We start from the raw sequence: 27,776 nt of genomic DNA on the forward strand, positions 1-27,776 counted from the left end.
CATATAAATTTTTGTGGGTCTGTTAAAGAGGTAACTAGGTAAACTATATCCATTGATAAAAGTAAATGTGCGTGTGTGCCGAGCACACGTGTCAGAATTGAAAGTTCTTTGGCAATTGGAAGATACCACTATCGTCGCCTTAATTCATGACGTGGCCTTGATATTTTACTCTCAACACGCATAAAGAAGTTTCAAGTCAAAAAGTAAATTCGATAATTAACAAGATTCAATATCATTCACATATCTTCCCTTTTCGATGAAATTAATTTTTGTATGCATGCCATTGAACGCGCTTGACGTTTAATTTTCGCCGTATTTTTCGTCGCATTCAGATAAAAATGGGGGTCTAAAGGTAGCATAATGTTGTTACAGAAAACAAGAGGAAGATGCTAAAAGCATCGCCGTACAGAATGTTAACAAATACGGGAACAGCTCTAGAAAGAGCCAAGTGTTCGAATCGACTAGGCTTAACGTGGACAGAGACGACGTTGACACGATCGAGAAAAATAAAAAAATACACAGCCACCAGTAAGTTGATGAGCACAGATTACATAACACGTTACAAATTATAAAATACAGATAATATTATGATAAATTGAAAGGAAAATGAGTGTCAAAGTTGTTCTATCCCCGTGATAATGCTAATATTTTTATGCTGTGTAGCTCTATGAATTGTAGTATAGTAATTTTAATGTTGGTATTGCATGATTGTTTAATTTTGCATGACATTAATTTTTATAGATAATTTATAAAGAACTTATAAATTAATATTAGAATTATATAATTATTTTATATAATTATTATACCTATAATTATTTCGATTAATATTAATTTATAAGGATTTATAAATTAATATTAAACTATAATGTGTACAAAATATAATAATTATTCTCTCAACTTATTTCTAACTTCTTATAATTAAGACTTTAAAATGTAAAGTTACTACTTTATGTCTTTTCTAAATTGTAAATCTTACGACACTGTTGTTTATTTACTTATATACCAACAAAATATTAAATATTAAAATCACACTTCTCTATACATTTTCTGTGATAATTAAAATTTACATATAAATTAGATGGGAGACGGAAGGCAAAAGCACGTCACCCAAGAGTGCCAGCACAGCAGCAAGCGTGGCGCGACGGGAGGAGGGATGGAAGGAGGTCGTCAGGAAGTCCTCCGTGCAACCGCCCTCCGCTCTTGAGCCTGGGTAAGAAACTTTTTAAACATAACCTTTGTAAAATTTTGAAATACCACTAAAAGTTGAAGTGACGATTGCAACTTTTCAAGTTGTGAAATGCATACAGACAGTATTTTTATCTTTTCTAAATAAACAGGTTGTTTCAAGTGAACTTTAGTAAAAAATAAAACAGTTTGGTTTAGAAATTTCTGTCTGAAAATATATTTTTGTCTTTTCCAAATAAACAGGTTATTTAGAGTGAACTTTAGTAAAAAATAAAACAATTTAGGTTACACATTTGTTTCTGAAAATAATATTTTGTATACTCTATCAACATTATAATGGATGATGTAGAGACACAATACCTCTAAAACTTTTGATAACACTATAATATGTAGAAATTTAATAATAAAAAAAAAATTGGTTGTTTGTAAAGTAGGTTTACGATCGAGATGTTTACGTGATAACGTCTTATTGGTGGCAGCGCTTGAGATGAGATGGGAGATCGGTCCGTCTCTCTCTCGTTATACCTGCGATCGCGCTCGTGAGGTTTTGGTGTGACACAAGTTTCTGAACATGTCACCCGACTATAACGATTTTAAAAACGTTATCACGTTAATAAGGAAATAATGTGTATATTCTATGAACAGTTGCAAGAAAGTGTGCGTCGCATCGCACGCGATCTCGCGCGTGATCGGTCGCGCCGGCTCGAACATTAACGCGATCCGCGCCGCCACCGGCGCGCACATCGAGGTCGACAAGCAGACCAAGGGGCAGGGCGAGAGGATCATCACCATCAAGTATGTATATTGTATACGATTTAGGGTTGATTTTTGGTTAAAATTATTTAGTTGAATAAATATTTATAATAACACACACATGTGTGTTTTAATTACCCGTCTCTGGATATTTACAGGTGTTAGTTTTATATTTTGGTCTGATAAAGTTTAAAGGAGGAAAGGAGTGAAAAATCGACCCTTACTTACTAGTTAATTTATATAGATGAGTGTAATTTGTAAATGACTGACTGACTTTTTACTGATTGTGCATTTATTTTATATCATGTTCTAAAGAAATCGTTTTAGTTATACCAGTTGACCCAAGAAGAGGTAAACGGAATAAAATGAATTTGTTACCGTTGGGCTAGCATAAAAAAAAATTCTAACAATAAATGTCTATCGGGACCTACCCTGGTAGACACTCGCTCTGGCACTAGCCTAAGCGAGTATCTAGTTGCTTATAACACAAACTGAGCGCTTATTTACCATATTCATTACGTGTCAGGGGCTCAACGGAGGCCACAAAGCAGGCGGCGAGCCTCATAGCGGCCATGATCCGCGACCCGGAGGCGGACATCGCGCAGCTGCTGCCGCGCGCCAAGCTGCCCGCGCCGCCGCCGCAGCCGCCGCAGCCCAAGCCCGCCAAGCAGCCGACGCCCAAGGTACACTTATCTCTAAAATAATTATTTAACGTAACAAATTAGACCACCGACGAAGAAAGTAGTTACTACGAAGAAAAATTACTTTAGATAACTGAAGCCGATTGGAAAAACGAATTTGAATTTGAAAGAAGCTTTGTAATTACCTTTTCTAAATTTGATATTAAAGTAGAGTGTAATTCGTGTTTCTGGTCTTATGCTCGTTTTGAAGCCAAACATATTGTATGCTACAAAGAAAATAATTTTGAGGTTTAACTTAAAACTCGCGCTTGAATTACTTACAATAAAAAATGTGAAGGTATATATTTTTTAACAATGTTTATGTTTAATTTTACAGCCTACGGGTCACACGACAAGCGTGTCCACGAGCCAGCGCACGCCGGGAGCGAGCACTAGTGTAGCGGCGGTGGCGAGCCGCACGCCGGCCAAGCCGCACGCCGCAGCAAGACCACCCGCTAGACAGCATACTCATCGTGAGTACTTGTGTTTTATGATATTACGTTTTGATATAAATATTTGTGACAAGCAATAAAGTCAATCTCGTGTTGTGAAAGAATTAAATAAGATTATATGAGATATTCTAGAAAGTTTTTATAATATTAAAAGAATATATACCTACACTTACATTGTAAACAAAAAAAAAATAGATTTTGTGTATGTGTGTAATAAATCGGTTTTGCAAAATCTTTCACTTTTCAGGAGAAACCTATATCTTCTATCATCACCTTACTAAGTAATGCTTGTATTTTCTATCCTGTTTTAACGCACACAAAGCCGAGGCGAATACTAGTTAACGGTTTTTAAAAAGTATGATAAAAAAAATAATGTAATCATATTATTTCGTTCCAGCGCTCCCAAGCACGCCCACAGAGAAGCGTACCCCCAGTGCACCGGGCGCGATAAACACCGCCCCAGCGAGCAGCGCCAGTGTGGCCAGTGCTAAACCGGCCGCGCTTTCATACACCGGCGCTATCGTGGGCGCCAGGAGCCATACCTTCGCAGCTAAGCTGACCGCCACACCGCCTGTGGACACCAAGCCGAGGCCGGCTACACAGGTTTGTGTAAGCCTTGTGTTAGTTACATGATATGTAGTTTTAAAAATGTATTCGGTACTTTTGATTTTATATAAATCAATATTATGTTAGAAAAAATAGCGGTAATCAAATAACTTGAAAGGTTTGATTTACTTTGATAATTTATGCTCATTAAACATTTTATTATCTCACTAGCGGTCCGCCCCGGCTTCGCCCGTGGTACATGTTTACGTTTTCTCTACGTAAGAACCATCCTCGTACTTCAAGGATTTTATTAAAAAAAGAATTATCGAAATCGCTTCAGCCGTTCTCGAGTTATGCGCTTACCAACACATTTTGCGATTCATTTTTATATATAAGAAGATAATGGTAATGAAGAATTCGTTTCAAAGAACAATTAAACAAAAATAGTAACTTTTTTTTACCTGACTTGCGTATTCGAACGTATAATATTCATCTTGAGTCGTCTTGGATATCACATTATTATAAACAATAATGTTGTCTGATTTTAAGTTCAATACTTGTCTCCTGACAGGTGTGCGCCAGCCCATCGAGCGCGACAACCAACACCTCAGTACTATCATCCCCGCTGCGCTCGCGCGAGTCTCCCCCCGCACCGACACCTGCGCCCGCGCAGCCAACACACGCGCAGACTGCGCACGTGCCGCCCCCGCAGCAACAGGCACCCCCACAGCGCATGGAGGAGGAGCGCGTGCCGAGGATGCACGACCACCTGCAGGTGAGTGTGATCAACACGACGTCTGTACTATGGTCCCTGTTCCGTTCGCGCGAGTCTCCCCCCGCGCAGCCAATACATGCGTAGGCTGCGCACGTGCCGCAGCAACAGGCACCGTCACAGCGCGTGGAGTAGGAGCGCGTGCCAAGAATGCACGACCACCTGCAAGTGCTTAATATAATAAAATATAAACCCGCTACACATGTGTATTTGTGTGAAAGTGTAAGTGTCAACATGAAAAGTCAAAATCATCGAAGAAATATACTGTTAAATAGAAATGTATGTGTTATTTAGATTATTTTCAAATGTGAATAACAATTTTAATTCTATTCACAGCTAAGCCCAGACAACTCAAGCACATGGAGCAATGAAGACAACCCAGTGAATACATCTACTTCAGCTCTGCATATAAATACCACACCACAAGTGAGTACTCTGCTAAATATTCAGTGTGTGTTTACATACAGTTAGGTAACATATTGTACAACAAGAACAATAAAAATGGGTGTACTCAATGACTCTATTATACTAGTAGACGCGGTATACGCCAACATCATTGCACTAAAAAACAGCGTAATTAATACATACCTACTTACTAACGCATTATCACCAATACAGTTGTTCTCTCTTTCACTCTCACGTACGAGACATAATACATGTCTCACTCATGTACTTCGTATAACAACTGCCGATTAAAATATAAAAAAGAACGTCCAGCCACGACGCTGAATGGTGCGTGACTAAGGGCCGATTTTTCAATTGCGAGATAAACAGTCTAATAACTACCCGTCGAATAGATTTATTCAATTATTTATCTAACTCATAACGGCTCGCCATTTTTCAATCGTGATTTATTTGATGAATAACTATCTGACCAAATATTTCCATATTGGCAGCTCTGCTCTCGGAGTGGCGAAACAAAAATATTAAATTAGTCAGGTTAGAGCGGGATAGAGTCAACTCTTGCAATTTGTCAACAACAGTCATTATGACTCACGTCAGGAGTGCATTTTAGTTTGTCTTGTATTGCCCTTGTCTTCTATGATCGTTGATTGTTGTTTTGATTCGAGTAAAGAGTTTGGTTAAATTTGTGTTTCAATTTATATATTTTACGATAGAAACGACATACTTAAAGGCAGCGTTCGGCAAATTTTCAATGGCATGGTCATCAGTACTATCAAAAACATCAATTTCAATATGATTTTAATTGATAATAATTATATAGAAAGAGGTTTAATTGTTAATAATTCTACGCTCTATGTTATGACATACGAAAATATCCCAAATTTGACGCGTCAGTTGTCAACTCAAACGCCTAACTGTCGAATAGCGCGCTATCTGGCCGTTGGAGCGGCAAATAGATTTATTCCTCAAATAACGTAGTTATTCGATAGATAAGGCCTATTCGTCTATTGAAAAATTGAATATTTTGTTAACTGACGAATAAAGTCTATCTAGCTGTTTATCTGGGCATTGAAAAATCGGCCCTAAGTGAAACTCGGGCACTTAACTGAGTTTTTTCTTGCCAAAATAGAGAGCGGGTAACGTATCTAGCTTTTTTATATATCATAGGGTGTACTGTTGATTAAGGGCCGATTTTTCAATGCCCAGATAAACAGCTAGATAGACTTAATATTCAATTTTTCAATAGACGAATAGGACTTATCTATCGAATAACTACGTTATTTGAGGAATAAATCTATTTGCCGCTCCAACGGCCAGATAGCGCGCTATTCGACGGTTAGGCGTTTGAGTTGACAACTGACGCGTCAAATTTGGGATATTTTCGTATGTCATAACATAGAGCGTAGAATTATTAACAATAAAACCTCTTTCTATATAATTATTATCAATTAAAATCATATTGAAATTGATGTTTTTGATAGTACTGATGACCATGCCATTGAAAATTTGCCGAACGCTGCCTTTAAGTATGTCGTTTCCATCGTAAAATATATAAATTGAAACACAAATTTAACCAAACTCTTTACTCGAATCAAAACAACAATCAACAATCATAGAAGACAAGAGCAATACAAGACAAACTTAAAATGCACTCCTGACGTGAGTCATAATGACGGTTGTTGACAAATTGCAAGAGTTGACTCTATCCCGCTCTAACCTGACTAATTTAATATGTTTGTTTCGCCACTCCGAGAGCAGAGCTGCCAATATGGAAATATTTGGTCAGATAGTTATTCATCAAAAATGCAAAATAGGCGAGCCGTTATGAGTCAGATAAATAATTGAATAAATCTATTCGAGGGGTAGTTATTAGACTGTTTATGTCGGGATTGAAAAATCGGCCCTAAGTCGATGATAAGTACTTAATATTCAAGTAACATAAGTTGTACTTGCAATTTATATGTAACATAAACTACACTCATAATTCATGTATTTGTAATGAAATGCAGGCAGGAAGGGAAATGAGGGGGCAATGTGAGATTTTCTCGCCTGAAGAGAAAAAGCATACCCGATCTTGCGATGAGATTTGCGTTACTGAGTGCAAATCTCAGTATATAAATATATTTACGAATGAAAAGCCCATATTAGATTATTGTTTACATAACCATGGCTATGTTGCAGGACTGAAAAAAAAATGTATTCGTAATGAATTGCTAAAATTGAGTGAACATGTATAATTTGCTCTCAAAATTAAAATCTATACTAATATTATAAAGAGGAAAGGTATGTATGTATGTATGGTTTTCACGCATAAACTACTGGACCGATTTTGATGAAATTTGGCACAGATAATCTTTAGACCCTGAGAAAGAACATAGGCTACTCTTTATTGCGAAATATGTACCACGGGCGAAGCCGGGGCGGACCGCTAGTAAACTATAATTTAATTAATAAACTTTGTGTGACAGTCGTCTGGCAGTGCGAGCGGCAGCGCCAGCGCAGCTGGTGCCGGTACTGCTAGCGGTACTGCTGGCGGTGGGGGCACGCAGGAGTACTCGCTGTTCAAGGACCTGTCGGCCGGCGCCGGCGCCGCCGTGTGGGCCAGCGAGCACAACGTCGACCCGCCGCCGCCGCAGGTACGCGCATACGCTACGGTACGATATTATACACTTATTATGTGGGATGTTTTATTACTAATGTGATACTAGTTGGAAATTTTAAGATTGCTTTCTATGTTTCGGTAAACTCACTTGCAATAAGGGGTTTTTTGTAACATTTTTTTTCTTTATTCACTGAAAATATTTACGTAAAAATATGAAACGCAATAACAATATTATTGCCGTCACGATGATGTGCACGTTTTTTTTTTTCAATGAAGAGAAAGAGTGAATGAGACAGATTGACAGAGAGTAATAAAGGGCGAACGTAACATACATAGCAAATGAGTTTCACTTCTAACATGTGTACTTTATACGCATTATTTAATGTTGTGGCTGCGGCCATATCATGCTTTCTTATGTCGGGCTTAGCTAAAACGCAAGTTTTGGTTGAGGATTGTAGAAATTAGTGTAGAAAACGTTCTCATAAATATTGCATATGTACACACTATTTTCATGTATGAAATGTGTCGTTTATGTGCACGTATACATTGCACTATTATTTATAAATCGTGTTATTATTGACTGACCGGTTAGCTTGGTTGGTAGTAGACCTGCCTTCCAAGCCAGAGATCGTGGGTTCGATTCCCATTTGGGGCCAATATTTGTGTGATGAACATAGTTTGCTCTGTGTCTGGGTGTTAATATAAGTATTTATTTAAAATTATGTACGTATGTTTATCAGCCATCTGGTTTTCCATAACACAAGCGAAAGCTTAGTATGGGATCAGATCGTGCCGTGTATGAAAATTGTCCTGAAATATTTATTGAAGTGAAATTTCTTTATCGGGGTTGGAAAAAATTTAGTGTAACATTTTTTAGTTACGCGTGACATTTTTCCGTTACGCGCCATCTTTTTCTTATACCTACCACGCGTGATTCGCCGTATTTCTGTGAAGTTGAAGTAAATTATTTTTTTTGAAAAATAACGTTATAAAAAGTTTCACTCCTTACGTGTGTACACTAGTACACGCACACATTATTTATTTATTTATTTATTTATTATGTGCAGGTGGACGCGAGCAAAGCGCCGGGGTACCGCGGCGGCGGCTGCTCGCCGTGCTCGCGCACGTCGTCGCACGGCTCCACGCCGCCGCCCGCGCCGCTGCTGCACCACACGCACCAGCAGTACCACCAGCAGCAGAACGCTAACATGGGTACGCGTATATGTTGAAAAATATTGTAGGATTGATAAGATAGTGCTGGCAGTACAGCAGTAACATGGGTGCATTTTTTATATAAGGATTGCAAAATAGTAGCGGTGCTACCACCAGCAACTAGTAACAAGGGTACAATATATTGTAAAATATTTGTTCATAAGCGAGGGAGCGAATAAAGGAGTGATTTATTTGGTATATGGCCCGCCATGATTACACTATTTTGAGGCTTATGGAAGTGTTAATAAACGACGAACTATTTAAGTTTATAGTGACACATTTTATCTCTAGATCGATTGTCATAATGTGTAGTAATGTTAAATGATGTGATGTATATTTTCAACTTTATCCTAATTGTTTTATTTATTATTTGCAGGCAACAACATGAACACAATGGATATGAGTGGACTATCCCGGAACGGACCTATCTATCAAGATAACTCACGAAATGGACACAACATCATGGTAAATACTACATTAGTTTATTTTTTCATCAATTACAAATAGTGTCTCAAAAATAATATTAATATCTCAATTTGATTATTGAAAGAAATAATAAAGAACAAAACATTTTAATTTTAATGTAAGTGATAACATTTGACGGCCAGTAGCACACCATATTGATAATATAATGACGCTTCAGGTATCGATGTCGAGCGGCGTGGGCGTGTCGGGCGTGGGGCTGGGCTACGTGGGCGGTGTGGGCGGCGTGGGCGTGGAGGGCGTGTCGCGGCTCAACCCGCGCGCGCCCGACTTCGCGCAGCGCCACCCGCTGCTGCAGCACCAGCATAAGCACTCGGCGCAGGTAAACAGTGTTTCTTATTAAAAAAAGAAGAGCGTGTGTGCTGAGCACACAGAAGTGAAACTTCTTTGGCAAGATTCAAAGATACCAAAATCGTCGCATTATTCCATGACATGACGATATTTATTTATTTATTTATTTAAACTTTTACTCTCAACGCGCCTTTAAAAGTTTCACTTCAATAATAAGCAATATTTTTTAGATACAAATTTAATATGAGAGTAAGAAAGGAGGAAGTATTTAGATTCATTGTGAAAGGCCAAACTATTGTTTTATAAGCATGTATAATTTATCCAGAAATTGGACATTTTTTATTAAACTTTTTTCATTTAATTTACGGTTATATAAGGTTCATCTACGTCTGTGTCCCTAATACGCATAAAACCAAACCTCACTGATGTTCCTTGTGTGTGCCAGCAGCAGCTGTTCGCGGGCGGCAGTGCGGGCGGCAACCTGAGCTCGCTGCTCATGTCGTACCAGCAGAGCGCGCCGCACCAGCAGCACGCGCCGCACACGCCGCACCAGCAGCACGCGCCGCACCAGCAGCACCAGCAGCCACACCACCCCTACCAGGTAAGCACATACTACTAAGCAAACCATAAATTAGAAACCAAAAAAGAAAAGAACAGTAGACTGTGACATTTTTAACACATACTGCCAGAACAGTAGGCTGGATTACCTACTTGTTGAAATTGATTTTTTTTTTGTTTTATGGCATTGAAAATGCTTTATATTGCTTTATGTGGCATTATCACGAGGCGGGACTCGAATCGAATTTTTTCTATTCTTTATTTATTAATTTATGATCTACTTGTTCGTAAAGGAAATCGAATCGAAAATTGAAACACAAGAGTATAGGTAAACCAGAATCTGATGGCAAATTGGGAAATCAAAATTTTGAGTGTGCAACCCTAGGGAAAATGGACTGAACGATCTTGATACTGCTTATTTTTTATTTTGCCCTCAACATCATTAGTCACATTACATAAGTGAACAATACTGTACTTAATAATGAGATATCCACTTAATATTATGTAGGCACATACTTATATGTATAATATACATAATACATAAATTACTATACTATAATACATATTATTATTTACACATACCTATATTTGTATATTCATTATCATTATGCCATGTAAAAATATGGATGTAATGATAATGCAGATCAAAACTAGATTGCTAATAATTTTTTATAAAATAAAATAAAAATAAAATAAAACTATGTTTATTTTCGTAAGTATTAAAGATACACACATTATAAAATTGACTTGGACAGCTTGGACTTGACGAATAGCCGTATTGGAAACTCCTGTAATAAATTTTCATAAAATTATATTGTAATCAACAAACAATATTATAGTTACCTACTTATTATAATATTTTTTATTTTAAGTATCAAAACGGGTAAGTCCAATTTACCAATAAAATATTCAAAATTGAAAGTGTTTGACCCTTCTTCATCGAATGTTTTTCTATACACATTATAAACAACACAAGAACAACACCTCTTGCTTGTGATCGCAGCGGCTTTTTCGACATTTTCGAAGACTTTTTAGACAAAATCCTAAAAATTATTCATCAATTACAAAGAAGACAAATAATTTGACAACCAATTTGATAGTTGTCAAATAAAATTGCCATATGAAAATCTTTTATTTCGTAAATATAAATACTAATGCCATCAGATTCTGGTAGACCTCAGACACGGGACTCAGATCATTTTATATATTTTGTCTTTATATTTATTGAAGTCGATGCAATTAATCAATAAGTAATTTTTCACAATTAGTCAATTTTTTTCATCATTAGTCGCTCCTGGAGCGCGGCGTGGGCGTGGGCGTCGGCGTGGGCGTGGGCGGCGTGTCCTGGGGCGAGGAGGAGGAGCGCAAGCCGCGGCCCATCGGCACCGAGCGCGCGTGGAAGCTCACCGCCGGTGACGACTGGCACCACGCGCACCACCGCACCGACCACGACAGATACCAGGTGACTGATTAAACCACTGTACTGATAATAATTGGTAAAAAGTAGCTGACAACTGACAATGCTTTGCTGACAACTGTCTTATATTTCGCTGACAAATGACAACGCTTTGCTGACAACTGTTGACAATTCGCTGACAACTGACAACGCTTTGCTGACAAGTGTCAACCTCTAGCTGATAATTGTTCAACTAAACTCAATCTTATGAAAAATTATTATTGACGAACTTTTGTTGCAGTTTCTGAATAAATTCTGTTTAGTTTATGATTGTCATTTAAAATGGCGAATAATATATGATAACATACCTACCATATAAGTTGAAATATGTCAAAATGTAGACTATCAGTTTGTAAAACTTGAAAATGGATATAATGCTAACCTTGCTCACCCTTTTTTGCAGCAACAAGGCGTCAGCGGTATGAGCGGCGTCGGCGTGAACGTGAGCAGCGGCGTCGGCGAGGCGTACGGCGGCGGCGGCGCGGCGACCGCGGCCGCGCTGTCGCTCATGCACGCTCTGCCGCTGCACTACCTGCCGCCCGAGCGCGCGCACTGGGACCAGCCGCCGCACAACACCGACAAGCAGGTGCGCGCCCACGCTAAACATACACACAATGCGTGCAAGCGTGTGCTCACTGCTCATACACGACGCGTACACACACGCAGAAAGATAAACACGAGTATACACATACAATGATAAACACGAGTATACACACGCATGAAGATGAATACGCATGTACATACGCACAAAGTTGTGCACGCATATACACACAGATACGAGCACGCATATGCAAAAACACGCATATACACACGCATAAATATGAACACTTATATTATATATACATACGCACAAAATGACAAGATAAACAGGGCTAAATAAGTTTGTACATATTACGCATCTACAATATTCACAAGCGTGCAAACACACACTGTTAAGCTCGTTCCTATCCATGGACAAACTCGCCATCGTCCACGTTACGGTACACAAGCGCCGAGTTGCAGTCGACTCGCTTACGCACTTTGATGGACATTTTTAAAGTACAAATTGGTACATCGTAAATAATAACATTCATTTTAACTTTCGATAGAATATATTGGCAAATAAACTAATGTTGATATTTTTGTTGCAGCAAACGTGGAGCAAGTGGAGCCACTAGAGGCGGCGTCGACCTGGACACGGTGTAGATATTAGCAGAAAGATTATTATATACAGATTATATGTACGGAGGCGGCTGCGGTACATTTAGACAAATTATTACTATAGTTGTTACTCGGCGATCATGCGGTGTAGATAGCGTGACCTAGGTAGCCTGGAATGTGATTCCGACGCCGTTTTCAGTTGCCTTCAGCCCGCGCCATCTTACTATATTTTACTATATTATGGCATAATAACATTCGGACGAACGATTGCGCAGACTATGACGGATTATTAAACGTGTATTAATAAATTTGCTTGTACATGAAGATTAAATATCATATATTGATGCACTGTATCCACTGCTGTTTTTAATGCCACCTGAGTTTTTTTTTTTCATTATTTTCTATTTAGGTTTATTTGGGTAAATGTATATTATAAGTAAATTATTATACTGACGACGACCGTGTCTCGAATATGGTTATATGGCAGGATTGCGGTAAGTCGTGGGCGAATAGACCTTTGTGAAGTGACGCGAGTGACGCGAGATGGCGCCAGCGTACATCCCTAAAGTAGCCAATCACAATTAACTATTATTAGCTATAAATATATTTTAACCAATCGTCGTTTAGGGATGCACGATCGGCGATCGTGTGTTGCGCAGTATCCTTATATAATTTAATGTTCACTGCCTTGTTGAGTACGTGACGTATATCGCCTCATGTTGCCTTGTCCATAGTTACGCAAACTTAACATTTTCTATAGTTATAAATAATAAAAGTTATTAAGAACTATACTGTTTGAATTACAAAATTTCTTACCGCTCTAGTGTAAGAGGCGTTATCGGATAAGTACTTATAAGCACGCTACTGTTTTTGAACATATCTTAAAGCAAGAAACGGGAATCAAATTCACGACCACACATCATCACAAACATTAATTTTTTTTTGTTGGTGTAAAACAACTTTGTGAGTCTGAATACGATATTTGAACAGAAGAGATTTATTTATATATGAAGCTTCTTAATAATCGAAAACACAAATTATAGTATTAGAAAAGTGAGAACCTTACAAGATATTCGATATATTATCATTAAAAACAATAAGTTGGAAATTGAAAATTCTAGTCTGAATATAAGTGCTAGTAACTGCTCCATCATTTATGATATTGATTGAAAAGCTTTGCGCATATTTAGTGGAAGAAAAATCTGCTGAACCTATCCTTATTTTATGTCATTCACTTATGAATAGTTGATTACTGTTTTACGAAAACGATTTGTTTTATAAAACACGATGAAACTGGTCTTGTATGTTCATATACTAAATCTGTATAGTACACTTCTACTCTCCTTTGTACATTTTGATCGTTTCATTATGAAAGATGATGAATAAAAAAATCTATATTTGACGAGTTCGACTCTCGTCCCTGGAAAATCTTCTAAAGCATAACTAACTCCTTTTAAAGTATTAGATATTTTTCATAATTGGTAGCACTTTGATAATACAAGTATATATTATCAGATGATTAATATTGAAAACACAAGTTCAAAACACTTAAACGTTATATTATATTGATTATTTAGTCAAACGATGAGTTAAATAATTCACAATAGTAAACTCGCTATTCACCATTGAGGTATTATTACTACGTATAGAGAGGACACCACGAACAAAATCTGTGCGACAAGCGCGGCGGCGCGAGGCGTCTAGTGAGTCATACACTTTGTAGATATTCTGCTTCTTATTATGTACTTATAAATTAAAACCAATCAATGTAACAAATCAATTTTGTTTATCTTATTAAAAAAATATGAATAAACTTATCAATAAAAACAATCAATGTAACAAAAAAAATGGTTTGAGACGATTGACTCTAACTCGTATTACAAATAGTTTAGTAGCGATGTCCTCTCTAGTACGTTACGTAGTAACTCAATGCTATTCACACTACACTATTCATATCTCATACAACAGATCCGAAATGATAATTGAATGCTGAGTGTGTGTACGACTTTCTCTAATAGTACAAGATTTATTGTTGTTGATCTTCAAGTCTTCAAACTCCGGGCGGTCCGCTGCAGCTGCTGATATCATCGTGTTATTAATCTATACCAATAATATAGAGTGACTGTAATAATAAAATAACCGCTTTTTACTAAATGCATATGGATTTATACGAGGTACATATACCAAAATAGTAATTTTTACAATTGTCTATCTGTTTGTTCCTGCTAATCTCTGGAACGGCTGGATCGATTTGACATGACTTTCACTGATAGATAGCCAATATAATAAGGAATAGCTTACTACTTTTTATTCTGATATTTCATAAGGTTTATTTATTTCATTTTCGCGGGTGAAACCACGGGACGCATATAGTTAAAAAATAAAATTAGTATTTTTGTAAATACCTACTTAACTTCTTGAAAAATTAATTATATTTAGGGCCGATTTTTCAATGCTTGGATAAAACCTATCCGTCCATTAAAGTATTACACGATAATATTAAAATGTCACGTAAACTGTCAAACACGGGCAATAGGCATGACGACAGTATCCATAAATGATCGAATTAGTGTTTTTAAGGGAAAATTTATAATAAATAAATTAAAAATAGTCACTTAGAAATAGTAAAATCATTAAGATTAATGAGATTATCAATAAAATAAAACATAGAAATTCTGCAGTCGGCCATCTTGACTGAAACACGCGTGACGTCACGACTGTAAACAGCTTCGCGTCAGGTATATTTTGTTGTTATGAATATGTTGAGAATACGCATTTTTATTTATTTTCTATTTTTAACGTATGCTTTATCGACTCAGAACAGAAATATAATTGTGAATTCACGAATATGTGGTTCGGGTTTCTCTCCGTTCAATTTATACAATCATTTCATATTATTTTCTCTTTAATACTTTTTTTGGGTATTATTTTTATGTAGATACACATTGCAATAATGCAACCACTTATAAACTTTGAAATTAGATTCTATATAATACTTAATAATTAAATATTTGTTTAATTTTGCTTCGCTATGCATACAGATAATTACGTATTTACGTAATAGTGACGTCACGCCTACGCCATGACACCTGTGAGCTGTTTTGGCACAGTTAATAAATATTTTTTGAAAAATAGCTTTTATCTTCGTTAAATTTAAGTATATTAGCGAAATATAGGGTTTTTCTTGTTTAATAAACGTATACACACATTATGGAAGAGGTTTTGAAAATCTTTCGTCATGCCTAATAGGCATGACGAAAGATTTTCAATACGTTTTTAAAATGGGAGTTTTATACATTATTCGACGAATAAGTTTTATCCAAGCATTGAAAAATCGGCCCTAATTATTTTTATCTTCATATACAAAATTTGTATAGTACCTACATACTATTCTCCTTTGTAAAAAAAGATAAAAAATCTAGACTTGACGAGTTCGACTCTCGCCCCTGGAAAATGTACTAAAGCATAACTCCTTTTAAAGTGTTAGCTATTTTTCATATTTGGTAACTAAGTACATTTCAGATGATGAATATTGCAAACACAAGTTCAAAATACTGTTAAACGTTCTATAGGTCAAACGATGTGTTATTTAATCCTAAGCGTAAACTCGCTATGCACACTACACATTACACTATTCATATCGCATACATACTGCACAGTGCACACCCTAAATCTGTAATTGGATTGAGTGTATGTCTCAAATAGTATGTACCTACTAGTATAGTAATAGTAGTAGTAGTAGATTTATTGTTCGTGAATATCATCAATATCTTCCAGTCTTCAAACTCCGTGATGCTGCTGCTGCTCCTGATATCTTCGTGTAATATGTTTATGCTAAAATGTAATGAAACTATGTACTAATAACAATATATTATAAGAATTAATTTTTAGTAACTTGAAAATAAATTATCGCCACTGAACTGTACGGCGATCGACGCGGGTTCAAATCCCGTCTTATGATTTAATTTTGCCTATTCTTTAATAATATTTTGACTTCAATGCAATGTAACTCTGTCCGTTTTTTCTTCACGCCTAATCTTAGATTAAGATTAGATTTGATTACCTAAAGCACTAAACCGATTTACATATTTGGTACGGAGATGTAGTAGATTCTCCGACTACGCGGAAAGCTACTGTAATTTTATAATATGTAGGTATACTGTATAGGTACCTGCTATTATAATTTTTCAATGATTTTTTAATGAGTCTAAGCGAAATCCCATTTGGACTACTGTTTAAGCAGGGCCGGACCGTGAACTCTTGATGCCCTGGGCTGAAACTACCCAGGGGCCTTTTTTTTGGAAATGTTCATATTAGTTTCATACTTACTTTTGCAATTTTGTTATTTTAACATAATCAAATTTTATTTTAAATCGTTTCAAACAAAGTGACACGTATTTTTATATACATAATATAGAGATAGTAAAAATAAACCTAATAAAATAATGTTATTTAATTGATTATAACTAATTTATAATCAACTAGCTTTCCACCCGCGGCCGCGGCCCGCGGTTTTTCATAGAAAAACCCGCATAGCTTACCCGTGGGATTTCCGGGATAAAACCTATCCTATGTCCTTTCTCGGGTATCAAAATAACTCTATACCAAATTTCATGCAAATTGGTTCAGTAGTTAAGGCTTGATTGAGTAACAGACAGACAGACAGAGTTACTTTCGCATTTATAATATGAGTATGGATTAAAAGAATCTGACAGATTATGTATCAGACAGGTTATTTAAATAAAAATTTAGCTAAGTAATTTAGAAATCAACCTTTCTGCATTTTTGTGCTGCAAATTCTTTTATTTGATCATCACATTGCAAGTCGTTTGTTAGATCACAATTTATGGAAAGAAGTGATAAATTATTTATCACTTCTTTCCATAAATTGATTCATCGATCATCGATTGTTGTCCTATATTTGTCCGAACACGAACACGAACACAAACAAATTCTCAAATTCAAATTCAAATTCAAACTCGAATTCGAACACGAACACGAACACAAACACAAACTCTCAAATTCAAATTCAAACAAAAAACAAACACAAACACAAACTCTCAAATTCAAATTCAAATTCAAACACAAAACAAACACAAACACAAACTCGAACTCAAATTCGAATTCGAACAACGAACAACGAACAACGAACAACGAACAACAAACAACGAACAACGAACAACGAACACGAACACGAACACGAACACGAACAACGAACATCGAACAACGAACAACGAACAACGAACAATGTGAATGTGAATGTGAATGTGAACATACACAAACACAAACACAAACACAAACACAAACACGAACACGAACACGAACAACGAACAACGAACATCGAACAACGAACAACGAACAACGAACAACGAACAACGAACAACGAACAACGGACAACGAACAACGAACAACGAACAACGAACAACGAACAACGAACAACGAACACGAACACGAACACAAACACAAACAAACTCTCAAATTCAAATTCAAATTCAAATTCAAATTCAAATTCAAACTCGAATTCAAACTCAAATTCAAATTCAAATTCAAACTCGAATTCAAACTCAAACTCAAACTCAAACTCAAACATTCATTTATTCAATTAGACTACTATTTAGTAGCACTTTCGAATCGTCATTACATAAGTATTTTTAACATTTACCACCGATTCGGAAAGCAGTATCTATGGAGAAGAATCGGCAAGAAACTCCATAGTTGCTCTTTTAAATCATGTCAATATTACATATAATGTAACTTATATAACTACACAATAATATATCATAATATGCCAAAGAACTGTCCTGTGGTTTTTACGCGATAACCCTCCATGGGTCTTTAACGTCTATATATTCCTGAATACTGTAGTACGCTCTCTGAACTAGTACATTTTTTATATAAGTTTTAAATTTAGAACTACTAAACTCTTTAATATTGTGAGGAATTCTATTATATAAGCGTATACCTTGACCCATAAATGAATTTTTAACTTTAGCTAATCGGAAAAATGGCATTTCAATTCTATTCCTGTTCCTTGTGCCATAATCGTGTCTATCTCCTACTCTTGTGTGTAAGTCGGAGCTTTTGTGTACATGCAAAATATTATTAAATATATTATACTGTGATGGTACAGTAAGGATACCAGTATTCTTAAAATGATCTCTTAGTGAGTCCCGAGCACGTAAATTATATATAGAGCGAATGGCTCTTTTCTGTAAGATAAATATAGTTTCTATATCTGCAGCCTTGCCCCACAGTAGAATTCCATAGGACATAATGCTATGAAAGTAGCTGAAATAAACCAATCTAGCTGTATCTTCATCGGTGAGATGCCTTATTTTTCGGACTGCATATGCAGCTGAACTGAGCTTACCTGCAGCGGTGTTGACATGGGCTCCCCACTGTAGTTTCTCGTCCAATGTTAACCCTAGAAATACAGTAGACTCAGTAGGATGCAATACCTCCCCGTTCAAGGTAATATCTCTGTTCAACTTTTTTACATTAGGAAGTAAAAATTCAACACAAGTGGTTTTTTTGGCATTTAATAATAAATTATTGGCAGTAAACCATTCAGATATGTGTAAAAGAGCACTGTTCACTTCGTCAACATTTGGGTCATGCTTATCCACATTAAAAATTAATGAGGTATCATCTGCAAACAGAACTATTTCACACCTATCCTGCAAATAATAGGGAAGATCATTGATATATACCAAGAACAAAAAGGGACCTAAAATTGACCCCTGTGGAACACCAATGTTAATTGACGCACCGCTAGAACTTTCTCCATTAACAACTACAGTCTGTATCCTATCATGCAGGTATGACGCTATGAGGTTCTGGGCTTTTCCTTTAATTCCATAGTGATTAAGTTTACGTAACAAAGTACAATGTTCAACGCAGTCAAATGCCTTGGAGAGGTCACAAAATATCCCTAGAGCATTTTTTGAGTTTTCCCATGCCTTATATATATGTGTTAGAAGTGCAACTCCAGCATCTGTGGTTGAGCGCCCCTTTGTGAAACCAAACTGTTTGGTGTGCAGTAAATTATTAGATGCAAAATGACTACTCAATTGGTTTAATATTAACTTCTCGAATACCTTACTTAATGTTGGTAAAATAGAGATAGGTCTATAATTGTTACAGTCTTCTTGATCGCCCTTCTTAAATAAAGGTATAACTTTACTAAGCTTTAGTAAATTAGGAAATGTACCATAGTCACAACACTTATTAAATATGGAAGCTAAATTTTTCGCAATATTTTCTATTATATTATTAACTAAATTTACGGACATTCCCCAAAGATCACAAGTATTTTTTAGATTAAGCGTCTTAAAGGCAGTAACAATATCACTAGCAGTTACGTGTCGTAATTCAAATAATGTACTGCACCCCGCAACATGGTCCCTCAAAAAGGTTTCTGCAAGTGCTGAAGACGAATTTAAACTATTAGTAATAGTAGCAGGGACACTACTGAAGAATTCTTCAAAAGCAAGCGCAACATCAGCACTTTTGTCAATAACCCTGTCATTATTTACAAGTTTTATGGTAGGTATTACTTGATTTGCTTTTACCCATTTCACCATTAATAATTGACCAAACTGTTTTAACTTTATTATCAGAGTCGCGTATTTTTTCTTTGATATACAAACGCTTTGCAGTGAAACAAACTTTTTTAAAAATTTTTGAGTAATTTCTAACATAACTAAGAAAAGATGGGTCTTTATTATATTGCTTCATACCATATAATTCATAAAGAATGTTCCTGCACCTATGTATACTAGCTGTCGCCCATTTACTAAATGGTAAATCCTTGGTAATATTTAAAGATTTAACTTTAAATATTTTTTCAAATTCATTATATACTAAATTAAAAAGATTATTAAACATTTCACAAGGACTATTAGGAAAGGATTGATCATTTAGTACGGGCAGGTTTTTATTAATATTATTCCTAAATTTATTAATGCCTTTTTTAGTTATAGGCCTAACATTAATCCTTTTAAATGTAGGTATGCAATCCCATTCAAAAACTACTTTCTGGCCACAGTGATCCGAAGTCAATGTATTGAGAATATTTTTCTCTAAACAGATGCAGTCACAGTATATATTATCAATACAGGTTGCAGAAGTAGGTGTAATTCGTGTGGGTTCGTTAAAAAGTTTATATAGATTAAATGACTGAAATAAATAAACAATTCGTTTAGCCGTTTGTGTTTGTAAGAGTAAATCAATATTAAAATCACCACATACTATAAATTTTTTTTTACTCCTGCTTAGACGCTTTAATATTTCTTCCATGACTGTCTCAAACATATTATAGTCACTGGAAGGGGGTCTATAAACGCAAACAATAATATAACGCTCCAGCTCCACACAGGACAGTTCAATGGTCCGTTCTACAGAAAGACTAACAATGTCAGTTCGTTTTTTACATTTTACACTATCATGTACAAAAATAACAGAACCTCCGTGAATAGCCTGTGTCCTAAAGTACATATATACTTTTTAATTTGTAATTTTCAATATTTACTAACGACTGACATTGTTTAAGCCAATGTTCAGTTACACAAAATATTTTAATATTGTTATCATTCAAAAACAATTCTATTTCTAACAATTTGCTAGCCAAGCCTTGAATATTTTGATGCACAATTGAAAAAGACTGCTTAGCTGTTGTCTTATATATACTAGTTTAAATCTAGCTTAGGGCTAGATTGTCTAGACTCTCAACTTAATAAGATAATCTGCCTCTTGTATATGCTCATTGTAAACGAACAACGAACAACGAACAACGAACAACGAACAACGAACAACGAACACGAACAACGAACATCGAACAACGAACAACGAACAACGAACACGAACACGAACACGAACACAAACAAACTCTCAAATTCGAATTCAAATTCAAACTCGAATTCGAACACGAACACGAACACTATCACGAACACGAACACGAACAACGAACAACGAACAACGAACAACGAACAACGAACAACGAACATCGAACAGCGTACAACGAACAACGAACAACGAACAAAGAACAACGAACAACGAACAACGAACAACGAACAACGAACAACGAACAACGAACAACGAACAACGAACAACGAACAACGAACAACGAACACGAACACGAACAACGAACAACGAACACGAACACGAACACAAACAAACTCTCAAATTCAAATTCAAATTCAAATTCAAATTCAAACTCGAATTCGAACACGAACACTATCACGAACACGAACACTATCACGAACACGAACACGAACACGAACACGAACACGATCACGAACACGAACAAGAACACGAACAACGAACAACGGACAACGAACAACGAACACGAACACGAACAACGAACATCGAACAACGAACAACGAACAACGTACAACGAACAACGAACAACGAACAACGAACACTATCACGAACACGAACACGAACACGAACAACGAACAACGAACAACGAACAACGAACAACGAACAACGAACAACGAACAACGAACAACGAACAACGAACAACGAACAACGAACAACGAACCACGAACGACGAACGACGAACGACGAACGACGAACGACGAACAACGAACAACGAACATCGAACATCGAACAACGAACAACGAACATCGAACAACGAACAACGAACAACGAACAACGAACAACGAACAACGAACAACGAACAACGAACAACGAACAACGAACACGAACAACGAACATCGAACAACGAACAACGAACAACGAACACGAACACGAACACGAACACAAACAAACTCTCAAATTCGAATTCAAATTCAAACTCGAATTCGAACACGAACACGAACACTATCACGAACACGAACACGAACAACGAACAACGAACAACGAACAACGAACAACGAACAACGAACATCGAACAGCGTACAACGAACAACGAACAACGAACAAAGAACAACGAACAACGAACAACGAACAACGAACAACGAACAACGAACAACGAACAACGAACAACGAACAACGAACAACGAACAACGAACAACGAACACGAACACGAACAACGAACAACGAACACGAACACGAACACAAACAAACTCTCAAATTCAAATTCAAATTCAAATTCAAATTCAAACTCGAATTCGAACACGAACACTATCACGAACACGAACACGAACACGAACACGAACACGATCACGAACACGAACAAGAACACGAACAACGAACAACGGACAACGAACAACGAACACGAACACGAACAACGAACATCGAACAACGAACAACGAACAACGTACAACGAACAACGAACAACGAACAACGAACACTATCACGAACACGAACACGAACACGAACAACGAACAACGAACAACGAACAACGAACAACGAACAACGAACAACGAACACGAACACGAACACGAACACGAACAACGAACAACGAACACGAACACGAACAACGAACAACGAACACGAACACGAACAACAAACAACGAACAACGAACACGAACACGAATACGAACACGAACGACGAACGACGAACATCGAATAACGAACAACGAACAACGAACGAACAACGAACAACGAACAACAAACAACGAACAACGAACAACGAACAACGAACAACGAACATCGAACAACGAACAACGAACAACGAACAACGAACAATGAACAACGAACAATGAACACGAACACGAACAACGAACAACGAACAACGAACAACGAACAACGAACAACGAACAACGAACAAAGAACAACGAACAACGAACACGAACACGAACAACGAAAATCGAACAACGAACAACGAACAACGAACAACGAACAACGAACAACGAACACGAACACGAACACGAACACAAACAAACTCTCAAATTCAAACTCGAATTCGAACACGAACACGAACACTATCACGAACACGAACACGAACACGAACACGAACAACGAACAACGAACAACGAACAACGAACATCGAACAACGAACAACGAACAACGAACAACGAACAACGAACAACGAACAAAGAACAACGAACAACGAACACGAACACGAACAACGAACATCGAACAACGAACAACGAACAACGAACAACGAACAACGAACAACGAACACGAACACGAACACGAACACAAACAAACTCTCAAATTCAAACTCGAATTCGAACACGAACACGAACACTATCACGAACACGAACACGAACACGAACACGAACACGAACAACGAACAACGAACAACGAACAACGAACATCGAACAACGAACAACGAACAACGAACAACGAACAACGAACAACGAACAACGAACAACGAACAACGAACAACGAACAACGAACAACGAACAACGAACCACGAACAACGAACAACGAACAACGTACACGAACACAAACAAACTCAAATTCAAATTCAAATTCAAACTCAAACTCAAACTCGAATTCGAACACGAACACTATCACGAACACGAACACGAACACGAACAACGAACAACGAACAACGAACAACGAACAAAGAACAACGAACATCGAACAACGAACAACGAACAACGAACAACGAACACGAACACGAACACGAACAACGAACAACGAACAACGAACAACGAACAACGAACAACGAACAACGAACACGAACACGAACAACGAACATCGAACAACGAACAACGAACAACGAACAACGAACACGAACTCACAAATTCAAACTCGAATTCGAACACGAACACGAACACTATCACGAACACGAACACGAACACGAACACGAACAACGAACAACGAACAACGAACAACGAACATCGAACAACGAACAACGAACAACGAACAACGAACACGAACAACGAACAACGAACACGAACACGAACACGAACACGAACACGAACACGAACAACGAACAACGAACACGAACAACGAACATCGAACAACGAACAACGAACAACGAACAACGAACAACGAACAACGAACAACGAACAACGAACCACGAACAACGAACAACGAACAACGTACACGAACAACGAACATCGAACAACGAACAACGAACAACGAACAACGAACAACGAACAACGAACAACGAACAACGAACAACGAACAACGAACCACGAACAACGAACAACGAACAACGTACACGAACACGAACACGAACACAAACAAACTCAAATTCAAATTCAAATTCAAACTCAAACTCAAACTCGAATTCGAACACGAACACTATCACGAACACGAACACGAACACGAACACGAACACGAACACGATCACGAACACGAACACCGAACAACGAACAACGAACAACGAACAACGAACACGAACACGAACAACGAACATCGAACAACGAACAACGAACAACGAACAACGAACATCGAACAACGAACAACGAACAACGAACATCGAACAACGAACAACGAACATCGAACAACGAACAACGAACAACGAACAACGAACAACGAACAACGTACACGAACACGAACACGAACACGAACACAAACAAACTCAAATTCAAATTCAAATTCAAACTCAAACTCAAACTCAAACTCGAATTCGAACACGATCACGATCACGAACACGAACACGAACACAAACAAACTCAAATTCAAATTCAAACTCAAACTCAAACTCGAATTCGAACACGATCACGATCACGAACACGAACACGAACACGAACACGAACACGAACACGAACAACGAACACGAACAACGAACAACGAACAACGAACAACGAACAACGAACAACGAACAACGAACAACGAACAACGAACAACGAACACGAACACGAACAACGAACATCGAACAACGAACAACGAACAACGAACAACGAACAACGAACCACGAACAACGAACAACGAACACGAACACAAACAAACTCTCAAATTCAAATTCAAACTCGAATTCGAACACGAACACTATCACGAACACGAACACGAACACGAACACGAACACGAACACGAACACGATCACGAACACGAACAACGAACAACGAACAACGAACAACGAACAACGAACAACGAACAACGAACAACGAACAACGAACACGAACACGAACATCGAACAACGAACAACGAACAACGAACAACGAACAACGAACATCGAACAACGAACAACGAACATCGAACAACGAACAACGAACAACGAACAACGAACAACGAACAACGAACAACGAACAACGTACACGAACACGAACACGAACACGAACACGAACACAAACAAACTCAAATTCAAATTCAAACTCAAACTCAAACTCGAATTCGAACACGATCACGATCACGAACACGAACACGAACACAAACAAACTCAAATTCAAATTCAAACTCAAACTCGAATTCGAACACGATCACGAACACGAACACGAACACGAACACGAACAACGAACACGAACAACGAACAACGAACAACGAACAACGAACAACGAACACGAACAACGAACATCGAACAACGAACAACGAACAACGAACAACGAACAACGAACAATGAACAACGAACCACGAACAACGAACAACGAACACGAACACGAACACAAACAAACTCTCAAATTCAAATTCAAATTCAAATTCAAATTCAAATTCAAACTCGAATTCGAACACGAACACTATCACGAACACGAACACGAACACGAACACGATCACGAACAACGAACAACGAACAACGAACAACGAACAACGAACAACGAACAACGAACAACGAACCACGAACAACGAACAACGAACAACGAACAACGAACATCCAACAACGAACAACGAACATCGAACAACGAACAACGAACAACGAACAACGAACAACGAACAACGAACATCGAACAACGAACAACGAACAACGAACAACGAACAACGAACAACGAACAAAGATCAACGAACAACGAACAACGAACAATGTGAATGTGAGTGTGAATGTGAATGTGAATGTGAATGTGAACATACACAAACACAAACACAAACACAAAACACAAACACAAACACAAACACCGAACAACGAACAACGAACATCGAACATCGAACAACGAACAACGAACAACGAACAACGAACCACGAACAACGAACAACGAACAACGAACAACGAACAACGAACAACGAACACGAACACGAACAACGAACAACGAACACGAACACGAACACGAACAACGAACAACGAACAACGAACAACGAACCACGAACAACGAACAACGAACAACGAACAACGAACACGAACACGAACACGAACACGAACACGAACACGAACACGAACACAAACACAAACAAACTCTCAAATTCAAATTCAAATTCAAATTCAAACTCGAATTCGAACACGAACACGAACAACGAACAACGAACAACGAACAACGAACAACGAACAACGAACAACGAACAACGAACAACGAAAAACGAACAACAAACAACGAACAACGAACAATGTGAATGTGAATGTGAACATACACAAACACAAACACAAACACGAACACGAACACGAACAACGAACAACGAACAACGAACATCGAACAACGAACAACGAACAACGAACAAAAGTTATTGAAGTACTTAGGTATGCAAAATTTCAAACATGCTGAACGTTAATAATCAAGTTTTCACTTCTGCCGGCACTCCCGGAGTGCAACCCGTCTTTTTTTTTCAAATTATCGCCTATTTTTTTATCGGGGTTTGGGGGCCCTTTTAACCTCGGGGCCCTGGGCTGCAGCCCATAAAGCCCATGGGTAGATCCGGCCCTGTGTTTAAGTGGTGCTTTAACTACCACTTTTTGTTGCTGTACGTGTAGTTTTTTCCCAAATTATCGATTTTTTTTTGTGGATTATAATATTTTAATGATCATTGACACATCTAATACATTAAAATGCTATGTCGACACACTAACTTTTCAGAGAGTTTCTACCTACGGTAATTATTATGAGATACGGATGTCGGATACGGAAGGGATCGCCCTGCTTGATATCTAATACATATTATAAAGGCGAAAGTTTGTAAGGATGTATGGATGTATGGATGTTTGTTACTCTTTCACGTAAAAACTACTGAACCGATTACAATGAAATTTAGCACACATATAGAGGGTAACTTGGATTAACACATAGGATAGTTTTTATCCCGGAAATCCCACGGGAACGGGAACTATGCGGGTTTTCCTTTGCAAACGCGGGCGAAGCCGCGGGCGGAAATCTAGTACCTAATATATTGTGTTTGTGACCATTATGATGTGTACGACGTATGTCTTTAAAATCTATATGAAGTTTATTAATATGGGTTCAAAATGAAAAGAAAGTTCAATGGAAAATGATTTCTGCAATATGCGCTAGGCATAGGAAGAATGAATAAAACAAACAAA

At 37.4% G+C, this 27,776-nt stretch overlaps 1 protein-coding gene across 12 annotated transcripts in view; it reads left to right on the forward strand.

Annotated features, from left to right (window-relative positions):
* The window catches only part of mask (multiple ankyrin repeats single KH domain), a 45,227-nt gene extending 31,905 nt beyond the window's left edge, over positions 1-13,322 (forward strand). For 8 of the 12 annotated variants that reach the window (XM_090102085.1, XM_090102086.1, XM_090102091.1 and 5 more), the window contains 16 exons: positions 373-528; positions 1,079-1,210; positions 1,831-1,980; positions 2,465-2,621; positions 2,956-3,091; positions 3,468-3,673; positions 4,188-4,391; positions 4,725-4,814; positions 7,262-7,447; positions 8,463-8,607; positions 8,984-9,072; positions 9,251-9,412; positions 9,827-9,982; positions 11,228-11,401; positions 11,799-11,981; positions 12,526-13,322. In XM_090102085.1, the coding sequence (XP_089958211.1) occupies positions 373-528; positions 1,079-1,210; positions 1,831-1,980; positions 2,465-2,621; positions 2,956-3,091; positions 3,468-3,673; positions 4,188-4,391; positions 4,725-4,814; positions 7,262-7,447; positions 8,463-8,607; positions 8,984-9,072; positions 9,251-9,412; positions 9,827-9,982; positions 11,228-11,401; positions 11,799-11,981; positions 12,526-12,552 (2,353 nt within the window). In that variant the 3' untranslated portion in view covers positions 12,553-13,322. The remainder of the gene's footprint in view (positions 1-372; positions 529-1,078; positions 1,211-1,830; positions 1,981-2,464; positions 2,622-2,955; positions 3,092-3,467; positions 3,674-4,187; positions 4,392-4,724; positions 4,815-7,261; positions 7,448-8,462; positions 8,608-8,983; positions 9,073-9,250; positions 9,413-9,826; positions 9,983-11,227; positions 11,402-11,798; positions 11,982-12,525) is intronic. The other 4 variants (XM_090102084.1, XM_090102087.1, XM_090102088.1 and 1 more) reach the window with 4 other exon arrangements.
* Positions 13,323-27,776: the final 14,454 nt, after the last annotated feature.

This window comes from Colias eurytheme, chromosome 5, assembly GCF_061535395.1.
Source record: "Colias eurytheme isolate Ceu_HAF_F1 chromosome 5, ilColEury1 Martin Lab GWU primary, whole genome shotgun sequence".
NCBI classification, from domain to species: Eukaryota; Metazoa; Arthropoda; class Insecta; order Lepidoptera; family Pieridae; genus Colias; species Colias eurytheme.